The sequence below is a fragment of the Oppia nitens genome, unplaced genomic scaffold (assembly GCF_028296485.1).
Source record: "Oppia nitens isolate AA-2021 unplaced genomic scaffold, nextdenovo-longstitch-racon4-pilon3 scaffold8_pilon_pilon_pilon, whole genome shotgun sequence".
NCBI lineage: Eukaryota > Metazoa > Arthropoda > Arachnida > Sarcoptiformes > Oppiidae > Oppia > Oppia nitens.
This window is the reverse complement of record NW_026533252.1, coordinates 1,530,874-1,543,324: the sequence shown is the minus strand read 5'-3', so window position 1 is coordinate 1,543,324 and position 12,451 is coordinate 1,530,874. Positions and strand designations below refer to the sequence as shown.

Sequence of the window (12,451 nt, the reverse complement as noted above, 5' to 3'; positions counted from 1 at the left end):
TTTTATGGGCCATAGTTTATATACAGCATAAATAATGTATAGTATTATAAAATGTATAATTTAAAACTTCAATTATCAACTATTAATTCAAAAATAATTTTTAATTATCACATTATAATAAAATAAAAATATATAATACAATCATGTATAATATTGTATATATAATACATATATAGTACAGTATATATAATAATAATAATACTTACGGTAAATTATTTCATAGTAATAATTATTACACATTTCATTAATAAATTGATTTGCAAACAATTATATTTCAACACTTTTCTATTTTGATTCATAATTTTATTATAACAAGTAATAACTGTAGAAATTACAATTATATTTAAAATATTTATTATAAATAAACTGTTATTTTACAAAACAAAACAAAAAGTTTTTACAAATTAATATTGAGATAGATATACAATAGTAATATAAATAATTAATAAATAATTAATTTAGATGTTTGCAACAATTGCAACATGTTTTAGTAGTAATAATTTATATTACTATTGATATTATTACGATAATTATTAATAATTAATTAATAGCATATTATAATAATATTAATTTAACAAATCTAATTAATATTAATTAATTTGATGATAATAAATTTATTAATTTTGGCACAATTAAAAAGTTTATTTACGACTAGAATAGCATCAATTATCATAAATATTTTGTTATTAGTATATATTATAGATTCTAAGGTAATCATTATAAGCTTTTAGTGCTAATAATTTGATTTTTTAAAAATAAAATAAAGGTAAAAATAAAATTTCAAAAATTTCAAATATGTTTTACATTTTACAATTATATACACGATATTATATGTCATATATTAATCTCCTGTCATAATAAAAGCACCATCAGTTCAATCAATAGATCATTCAATATATTACTATTTGAGAATAAATTCCTATAAATTCTGTATATAATAATGAAATTTCTAATCATTCATATCACAAACAAAAAAAATATAATAACATTTACAACTATTTTATATAAAATAATTTTTAAAAATCACTAAATTAAAAATGAGTACAATTTTAGCACAATTAATGTTAATTGAGTCATTAAATTTAAAGAAATCACGATTTGATATTAAAAAAATGGACGGAATTTAAAAATTTCTTGCAGTTTTTTGTCAAAAATTCAATTATCCTTATTATCTAATGTTTTATTAGTTTGTTGTTTTTATTATTATAGATTGCTTGTTTGTAGCTATATCTGTATATATATATATAAAATAATAAAATATTAATTAATATGAATATATATTGTTTGTTTGTTATTATTATTATTATGTTAAACATAGCACAAATTACATATAAACATTTGCTATTTTCATATAAACTTTAATTAGATAAATTAGATAAATTGTTTTTATTGAATAAATTAGGCATAAATTAATAAATTAAAAATATTAAAATATAGTATAATAAAGTAATGGAAATTTTTGAAAATATTAATAGATTCTATAGTATTAAATAATTTAAATAAACAAATAATAACTATATTAAGGTTTCAAGTTTTGCTTACTCGGCAAACTATAGTTAAAACAATTTTAAATAATCAAACAATATGTGATTAATTAATCATAATTGATACCAAATTGTAATTATAATAAAACTAAATGATAAACTAAAATTAGATTTTTGTAAATTTATCTAAAATAAATTATACATATAATAACAACTGTATTATAATTATAATAAAAATATCGGTAATTGCAAGCAATATTAGAAATAAATAAAAACAAATTTGAAATAATAATTTTATTTATAAGATAAAAATAACAATATTGCATATTCACATTAAAAAAGTAAGTAATTCATTATTTATATTAATTTTTTTAATAAAAAAACAATCTAAAATTTATCACAAGTTTGAATATACGATATAAATGCTACAAATAATAATAATAATAATATAGATAAAATATTTAAATCATAAATCATAACAATAAAATGACGGCAAATATAAAATTACTTCTTAATTAAAAAATAATCAAAAAATAAGTTTAATTTAAATAAAAAACATTTAAAATTTGCTATCAAAAATGCATTCAATAATTCATTAATTTTATAGAAGAGGTAACTATAATAATGATCTCGCATTTTGTTTTGCTTTTATCGCTTGTTATAAATAACAATAATTATTAGCATTCAATTATACACTACATATGATATAATTAGGTAATAATAAATTATAACATATAAATTAAATGTGACTTTCATTTATACTTTATTATTATTATTATAAAAATGACTAATAATAAATTCAATAGATTAAAAAAAAGTATAACAAAAAAGCACGTAAAGTCTGACCTCAAAATATTTAAATGATTTTAATTATAAAAAACACAATTCATATTCACTCAATTAAAACATAAAACAATAAATTTTAATGACGACAATTAAAACACAAAATACAATTAAAAGACATCTATTATGTAATTTGTGCTTTAATTTCAACATTTTTTGTTTATAAGATTCTTAATTCAATTGATTATTATTACCTATCGGAAGAGTAATTCTTTTTAAAAGTAGTTATAATCGGTGTATCATTTGTGTCGTCACCCGTTTCCTCACCGATCGCTGTGGACAGCAATGGTTGAGCCGCTGATGAGCTAATCATTTGAGTTGAATTTAAGTTATTTAATAGATTCAGTTGCGATAACTTTGATTTCATTGCCGACACATATATGATGTATCTCTTTAACTGTTAATTTAATAATAAATCATTTATATAAAAAAATACAACAAAATTAAAAATTAACACAAAATACCTCATATTGTAAATAACTTTGTTGTTCAGCAAAATCACTTAATTGTCTTTTTGAGGTTTTCTTTTGGGGTGTTTTTGATAAAAGTTGATTCAATTGCGACTCCAGACGTTCAACTCTTCTCTCGTGATCTAATAGTTGGTCGCACTTTACATTCAATTATAAAACAAATTATATTAATATCATAAAACAATTGCTGAAAAAAAATAATATAAATAAATACCAAATTATATTTCGTATGACTGACAGGTAATAAAGGTCTTTGAAATTTTCTAACATCCGAACCAACGGCTTCAGGAAGAGGTGGAGCCGATAGACTAGCGGCTACTGTATTGATAGTATCGATCCACGATTGCAACTCTCTTGAATCACTATATATAATGATAATAAAGTAATAATTCAATTATAGTTCCGGTAATTTCTGCACAATTAGCAATCAAATGGCACACATACCTTGTCTGGAACAGGTATTCTGAGTGGTCGGCAGTTAACAATCGGAATACAAATTGCTTTTTAGTGTAATCACTGGCATTTGATGCCAATGCGTGATGAACTCGTATTGAATTGTTTAGACTTTCATACAATTGATTTTTTCTAAATCCCTGTTCATCTTTATGTAAGTATAATATCAGATCTCTGAGCGTTGCATAAAACATTTTCCAGCCTCTCTTTCCCACCGGTGCTGTATAAGTCATACAAAGCTCTTATTAATAAATATATTAACATTAATTTATTGACAAAGTTATTACTCTTTTTGCCATTTGATTCGTAACATGACTTTCTCATAACATAACCCTTTTTATATTCAGTGGCACTGTTAGGGTTCGGCACTTCAAGAAAAGGATTGTGACCTATTATGCTGACCTGTTGGCTAAGATTGGCGGCCAACACATCGATTGGTGTCTTATCAGTGGACGAGTTCTCATTACTGTCATTATAAGGAAAAACAATTTTTAATAGAAATTAAAAAAACAAATAAAAAAAAGTTATTACGAATCCCACTGAAGAGGCGAATCTTTGATGGCCTGATAGAGCTGTCTAAGACAATCCCGGGGAAAGTCGTAGCCCTCATTCATTCCCGACAGGTTCTGAACAAACTCATTGCATGTCATTTTGCGTCCAACATTCTGTTGACACCGATATAAATGTCAAGTTTTTTGTCAATTTAATGAAAATATTAAGCCTTACCTCTCCGTGAAGATCAGTGTTAAGTAACATCAGAGCACAAGTGAGCGTATGTATGGCATCATTGGATCTGAAGGAACCGTTTTGGTTGTACTCATAGAAACGTTTGGAAAAGTGTACCAAAACTCGTTCTCTTTCTTGCGTTTCACCGATCAGACAGAAATTTGACAAAAATTTCTTTAAGGCTAAGTCTAGAGTATCATCAGTGAAATCAAAATATTTTAAATATTCTTCGGCCACAACACGACTAAACTCATTATTTTTGCATAAATGACGGGAAACGTCGGACTTTTTGAAGCCCTCTAAGTTGTACAACCTTTTGGCCAAACGGATGGCACTGGGAGTGTCAACACCCTTTGGTGGCGAATAATTACTTTCAGTATCGGATGATTCTTCATCGGAACCACCGATTGTATGCAATTGTTGACCAGTCGTTAAACCATTTCGCTTAATATCAATTAGTTGATTGGATTTTGTAACTATAGATCCATTCACTAATTTATTATTATTATTATAATTGTTATAAATATTATCATTAATATGATTATTGTGATTAATATTCATATTACTGCTATTGTTATTACTATACACATAATTAGCACCAATCTTACGGTCATAATATCCGTTTAGCTCTTTGACACCACCTTTGAGCTCATTGTATGAACAATCAAAGTCTTCCAAATTATTCCTCAAGAGTTGATCCTCAGGCGAAATGGAAGGAGTGCTCGAGTTTTCATCACTAAAAGATGAAGACAATGAAGTATTCATTTGATTATTGTTTTTCGTTTTAGATTTATGTCTACTTTGATCTATGGTTTGACACGAAATAGAGCTAATTAGCGAATAGTTTTCGGACATCGATGACTCAGTTTGTTCCGTATGATCGATGGTATTGAATGTTAATGTCTTTGTCGGCGATATGTTGGCCGATGAACTGGTACTCAAACTTTGGCAATCATTTGGCGATGATTTGTTGGACGAAGAGTTGTTGGACAATAGGAGCTGTTCATCTTCGTTAAAATTGTGGTCACAATTGTCTGGACTGGAATTTGATGACGTTTTAGAGCTATCAGTCAATTGTCTGTCACTTAACATCGTTGTCAATGAATGACTACAACAATCTTCGGCACAGTTTATGTCCATAGCTGACGACAGATTGTTTGCCGCCAACAAATGGTCATCACTTTTGTGGAAACGAACCAATGGTAAAGACATTTGTCGTTTATTTATAAAATCATTCATAACATCTTCATTGTTATAGTGATAACTATCACTTTCTTCAATCATCATATGATTGCCCGATACAAGTGTTTGTGTCTCTTTGTGTTCAGAACTGCCGCCGTTTCGGTGGTTAACACTAATATCACTGTTACTGATGTCCTCTCGGGATGGAGTCGTCGGTTCAGAGTTAAACTCTTTATTGTTGCGCTCAAGTCTTGACGATGGCATCAAATTTGGTGCCGATTTGAGTCTCAGATTATTCTTCTGGCGGTAAGACTCTCCGGACTTAGTGTTCGTTAGATTTATGATGAGATCGCCGGTCATCATAAACCAGTCCTGATGTCTGGTTGCTGTCGAGGACGACATGTCCGACATGTGTACTGTCCGTTGTTGTTGTCACCGCACTAATGGATCAATTGATAACTCGGATGACAACAACAATCTGTGGTATATATTGTTTGTCAATACAACAGTCAAAACACTGGGAAACCAATCGATTGCTATAACAATAATAGACTCAATCAATGCATAGACAATATATAATAGACATATAGAGACACCTATTGGCACACATGTTGTCACTTAACAGTCAATACATTGAATGTATTGATTGTTTCAGTGATTGACTGACTGTGAGGACAGCACTCGAGTCTATAAATGTTTTCCTATCACTCATTGAGTGCAGTGTTCGCACTGTTTTCACTTTCATTGAAAATTATAATCAATTTATTTGGCCATTCATTACATACACTGTTCAATGGTTTAGTACATGTATTCAATTTATACAGATATATCATATGTAGTATACTGTATTGTAAAACTTCCAATACTGTATTGCTATTGTATTTAAATAATATATAAGTTATGGTTAGTTATATTATATACAAACACAATAGGCAAACATAATGTCTAGTTTTATGTATAATTTGACGCCCAATAGTGTTTGCGTTTCATAACTTATTTTTTTTTATTTGTTGCCAATAATTGTTGCATTGAAAAAAACTGATGTTTACTTTATAAGATGATTACATAAACACATAAAAAATAATTTTCAACTATTTTTTTCATATAATATTTTTCAAACAAACTTATTGTGTGTTATCTCTATTTTTTCAATGTAATCATTAAAACAAAAAAAAAACATTAGATTAATTGAAAGATGCCATATGTTAGTTGAAATTTTTTATGCACTCATTTAAAATAAAAAAGTTTATAATAGTAATGGTTTTTAAAATATTTATAATTTAATATTTAACAAAACTTTTTGTTTGTTTTTATATTTAAGAAATATTCAAAAAATCAATTACTAATACATAACACATAACAAAGTAATTAAATGCTATTTATTATTAAAAAACACATTGATTTTAGTTTTAATGATCACTTTTATGTATAGCTTATAATGAAAGCACTCAAACAAACAAAATATTTTATAAAAACTTAAGTTATAATGAATTTTATTGTTATGTATGGTATAATACACATTATATATGGTTTAATATGATTAATAATAAAGCAAATATTTCTTATTAAATGAGAAATTCATTGATTTTTATGCCGACAAAAGACACGACCAAAAAATAGTGTGCTTTTAATAGTGGATTACATTTATCATTAAATTCATAATACAATGGGTTTCATATAATATATTATTTCCGAAATGTATCAAAATATTTAAATAAATAATTGTATTTATGTAACATTTTTCAGCAGTGTATATATAATTTTTATTTATCATTTTTTCTCTTTTAATTAATAGTTTTTTAATGGAAATAAGATTAACGCAAAACAAAAATTTTTAAATAAATAAGCTTTTAAAAAATAAATAAACGAAAAAATAATAGGATATTTGATAATGTTTTTAAAAGCTATATATTATAACGGCATAGTATAATGATAATTATGATACATTAATTAAATTACAAAATGTTATTTAATATTATGTTATTATTCAACAACAAAAAATCAAATTATATTAATAATTTAGTAAATTTTATTACAGATTACTTAAATGATAATTTTTTATTAAAACCTTTTGATACATTTTGAAATAATACATTTTGTGAAGTAAATCATAATGTCATTGATTCGCACATTAAGTCAAAAAGCACTCCTTATCGGCTCAACAAAAAAAATCATATATTTGAATAAATAAATGTATAAAATAAGTAAATGAGAGAAATATAGTACTAAATAATATACAATGTATTTTATAGTACTTTATCACACTTTATATATTAATATACTGACACTTTTAAATAGGAATTGATTCACAATTTATGCATTAAAATAAATAAATAAAACAATTTATATCTATAATAACAACTTTTATGCAAAATTATACGTAACATTAAATTTAATAAAAAGATTTTGACTTATAAAAAATAAAATAGATTTATTCACTTAATATAGTAAACAATGTCATAATTTGACAAAAATGTTTGGCTTATTTATTAATATATTACATTTAATTTTAGAAAATAAAATCAATTATACAAAAATTACTACCATTTCCTAAAAAACAATTTTAAAATAAAATAACTTTAAAGAGTAAAATATAAATTTATTAAAAGTTGATTGCAGTGTTAGGAGTGAAAAAATTGGTCACAATTTGGGTGAAACCACCCATCGTTTATATATAGAGTTCATTGAATGGTTCAAAAATATATATTAATTGAAAGCCGTTTTTCTTGAGTTTCGGTGAAAAAAAAATCATTTTCATAGCAAATCTTTTCTCATTTGTATGAATCACACAATTTTTAGTTACAACCTCTCTCTCTCTCTCTCTCTCTCTCTCTCTCTCTCTCTCACACACACACACACACACACACACACACACACACACACACACACACACACACACACACACACACACACACACACTCACTCACCAAATGTGTCTCCAAAATTAAATCTCTAACCAGTTTTTAAAGATTATACAGTATATATATATATATATATATTGTGTATAAAAGAACATTGTTTATCACAAATAAATCATTACATAATATGATTCGCACCGTGTGTTAGGACAAAACCAGACATTTTATTGATAGCATACCTGTGCGCTACACAACTGTTACCTTACTTTAAGTGGCTTAATATAGTAATACCAATGGTTTGCAAACAGTATAATAATAATCAACAAATTTTATTGAATTATAGTATATGATTCATCTCTTAATTATATATTTTCCAAAAATATATTCATTAGTTTTTTGTGGTTAAATGAAAAATACTACTAACACTCAAACTATATTTTTATAAAACAATAAAAAATAGTAAGACTTTTAAATTAATTTAGACTCACTTTTCATGTTTTGGATGAAAATATTTTAATTAGCCATTAATCATCATAATACTAATTTTTTAGCAATAAATTAGTAATAAAATATTATATGAAATATCTGAAAAATATTAGTAATTTAATAATTAATTTTTATTTTAGTCATATAACTAATTAATAATTAGAGTTAAATTAATAAATAGAAAATTTAATTGTATGTCATATTCAATTGGGGTCAAAATTTACAAATAAATCCTTATAAAAATTTAATTTATTGCAGATATTTTTGAATAAAATATGTTAATTTTTATAAACTTATGCCGAAAGACATATTATATGAAAAATAATGTTAAATTGTATATCAATTATTTCTTAAGTATTTTTAGCACAAATACATAATAAAACTATTATTTTGATATTAATAGTAACAATTAATTTATATAAAAAATATTTCATAAAGCAAATATAAATATGTGAATTTTTCAATAGTTTGATTATATCTAATTTTCCCAGATACTATTATTATTATTACTAATGTTATGATTTTTAGCATTTTAGAAAAAGAAAAACATTAAAATATTATATTAGATTAAAATATCAAATTATAACATTTCAAATAATAATAAATAATTGATATCTACTTCCCATGAGATATACAGCACTTATTTTTTGCATCTCTAGTATAACACTATATTATTTTTATATTATATATCTATCTATACGGTTGAGTATCTCTTTTATTGTTAAGATTATTTAAGCTTTTATCTAATTTTATCCCTATTGTCACTGGTAATAATATTTATTATTAATATAGCTATATACAGTAATAGCTTATACTGTATTTTTAATTAATGTCAAAAAATATATGATGAAACATGAAACTGCTATCATTGACGACAATCTAACTAAATATATAACAGATGTGATACTGTTTTTGTCTTATATCTAATTATTATTTTTTTTGTTGATGTTGTTATTATAATCTTCAATAAATTAACCTTAAAATAAAAACTTTTAGTCAATATATTATTAAAAATAATAATTAAAATATTTCAGTATTATAATTACTGTTTATATTACAAAGTATATTATTATTATAGATTGCTATTTTAGGTACAGTATTATGATTATAACAAAATCATTATAATATAATAAAATTAAGTGCAAATTATATTTTATAAACACTCAATTTATTTAGTATAAAATAATATTCATCTATTTCATATTAATATTCTGTAAATAATCTATATATATACATACAATATACTAATAAATAAGCAATAATTAATTTAATATGTTAGCATGCTCTATATCAAATATTATGTATTATAGTTACCTGTTTATATATAAACTCAAGTTTCCATGGATTCATTAGTAATAGTAACACAAATTTATTTATACAAAAATTTCTTTAATAATATCTATGTATAATAAATACAGAATACAGTATTTTATATATTGATATACATATATATATATGTTTTAATAATTTTATTTTTCTTAGTTATAATATTTGGAATATATTTATGTCAAATTAAATAGTATATTATTACTTACTTAAATAGATTTAATTAACGTGAAACTATTTATAAACTACTTTACTTTTATTATAAAATTTTTTGCTTTTTTCATAATCTTAATATTGATATTATAAAATATGTTTTTATAAAGTATATACTATATGTTATGAAAAAACAATATAAAATATGTTTTATGTTATACATAATATTTGTGCTGTATCAATTTATAATGAATTAGCATTAGTTAAAAATGGATGCTAATTATCTTAACGATAATATTGATAATACTATCATAAACTCAGATAATTTTAGGGATGATTTTGACGAGTTTGACAGTAATATGCGTTTTCCTCTTTATATTAAATCAATGACAGGAACGACATTTCGTGTAGATGTTTGTCCATCAGATACCATACAACAGATTAAACAGCAATTGGAGAACACAGAAGGCATACCAGTTCGGGAACAGCACTTGATTTGGCGCTTCAATGAGCTCTTGGATGATAAGACTGTCAGTGAATATGGGATCGGATTTGAAGCTCAACTAGAATTAGTCATTGGTTTGACAACTGGTCCTGTTTTGAGAAGTTATGAGCAGTTATTAAGTGACAAAAATGACGATACATTTGACAAATGTCTGAAACAATTAGATGGTAAACCATTGACATTGATTTTGCTAAAAGATTGCCATCAAATCAAACTCATCTCAATCACAACAACTAATAATACTTTTACTACTGACCAACAAATTGATGGAAATGAGAGTTCATTGCATTCAATTAATTCAGACGACAATGAATTAGACGATGAGGTATTGAAAATAGAGGACTTAAATTTGAGAGACAATCAAAATGACAAACAAATGAGAGATAAGATGAATGAGATTCAAGAGAGACTCAGATTAGTATCACTGAAAAGAAATAGCAATAAAACTAATGATAACAAACAACAAGAAATATATAGTATTGTTAACAATAATAGTTGCGATCAATCGACTAATGTCTTATCAAAGCTACCAGTTTTGGGTAAAAGTGATAAATATTTGTCAAAGAAAGATACCATTAATACGAATTCAATTATTCATTTGCCGCCGATTTTGAACAAAACTAAAAAACAAAGTAATAAAAAATTATTGATAACTGAAAAATTAGATAATTTATTAGTAAAACAAACAAATAATATTAATATGAATATATTGTCATTGAAAACAAATAGGAGAAGACATAGTTTGACAACAACTGTGAGATCATCACAAATAAGTCAAACAATACAATTGCGACAAAATTGTCAAAAACTTCGACAGCGAAAGGTTAGACCACAAACCACACCATTAGTTGTCGTTAGAAAACAATTTGATGACAAAAATAATGATCAAACAGTAATTGATTTAAAGTCAAGTAATAATCAATGGCTATTAACGACGACAAGTAATATACAAAACAATGTAATAATGAATTACAAAACAAGAAGATGTGAACAAACATCTGGCAAAAGATGTTTGCCATCGATATTGAGCTCTTCATTAAAGACAAATAAAACGAGTCGTTGCTCTCAATGTCGGATCAAATTAGGAATTGTTAACAAATATAACTGCAGGTTTCAATCATTTTTATTATTATTATTATAATAAACCATATTATCATCATTTTTTCATTTTAAACATTTTAAATTATTTTTTATCTAATTTATTAAGTTAGATAATTTATATTGTAATTAATTTACTTAAAAAAATTTTACTAATCATTATTATTAAAATATTATTATTAACAGTATTAATAAATAAATTGTATTAAAAATTATATAAATATTTTGTTTTTTATAGATGCGGTGGAATATTCTGTGCTAAACATAGAGTCTCTGAAAGTCATTATTGTTTATATGATTATAAAAAAGAGGGCAAAACATACCTCAAACAAAATCATCCAATTGTTTGCGTCCAAAAATTGCCTAAAATATGAGTAATTTATTTGAAAATAATAATTTATTTTATTTATGTTCATAATATGTAAATGACAATTTGCAATTTATTTTACTTTTTAGGTGATATTATAAATAAAAATTTAAATGTCATATTACATTATTAGTCTTTTTATTTATTAAATTTTAAAAATGTTTCTTTGAAACAGCAATTAATTATAAATGAATATAATATACTTTTATAAAATCAATAAATAACATTAAATACTTTAAGTATTTTTTTGTTTGTTAGACACACTTTTCTTAATAAATACATTTATCCATAAATTGTAAATTATAATTAAATTATAACATTTTTAGAAATAATGTTTTATATAAATGTTTAATATATTAGTATTACATTTAAGTATCATTAATAACATCTAATGTTATTACGTATGTATTAGACTAATACATTAGACAAGTAGTCAAATAATGAATACTTAATTAAATATATTGTATAAATTTAAAAATATAAAAAAATTATTATTGTTA

General features: G+C 24.0%; 1 protein-coding gene across 1 annotated transcript; it reads right to left on the bottom strand.

The window, feature by feature from the left end:
• Window positions 1-2,510: 2,510 nt before the first annotated feature.
• On the bottom strand, window positions 2,511-5,994 carry LOC128963847 (PH and SEC7 domain-containing protein-like). The gene is made up of 7 exons (XM_054310371.1): window positions 3,977-5,994; window positions 3,782-3,915; window positions 3,538-3,716; window positions 3,242-3,470; window positions 3,012-3,159; window positions 2,792-2,935; window positions 2,511-2,724 (listed from the first exon to the last, which is right to left on the bottom strand). Exons 1-7 carry the CDS (start codon window positions 5,558-5,560, stop codon window positions 2,518-2,520), a joined length of 2,625 nt encoding a protein of 874 aa, XP_054166346.1. The 5' UTR covers window positions 5,561-5,994; the 3' UTR covers window positions 2,511-2,517.
• Between the last annotated feature and the right edge of the window lie 6,457 nt (window positions 5,995-12,451).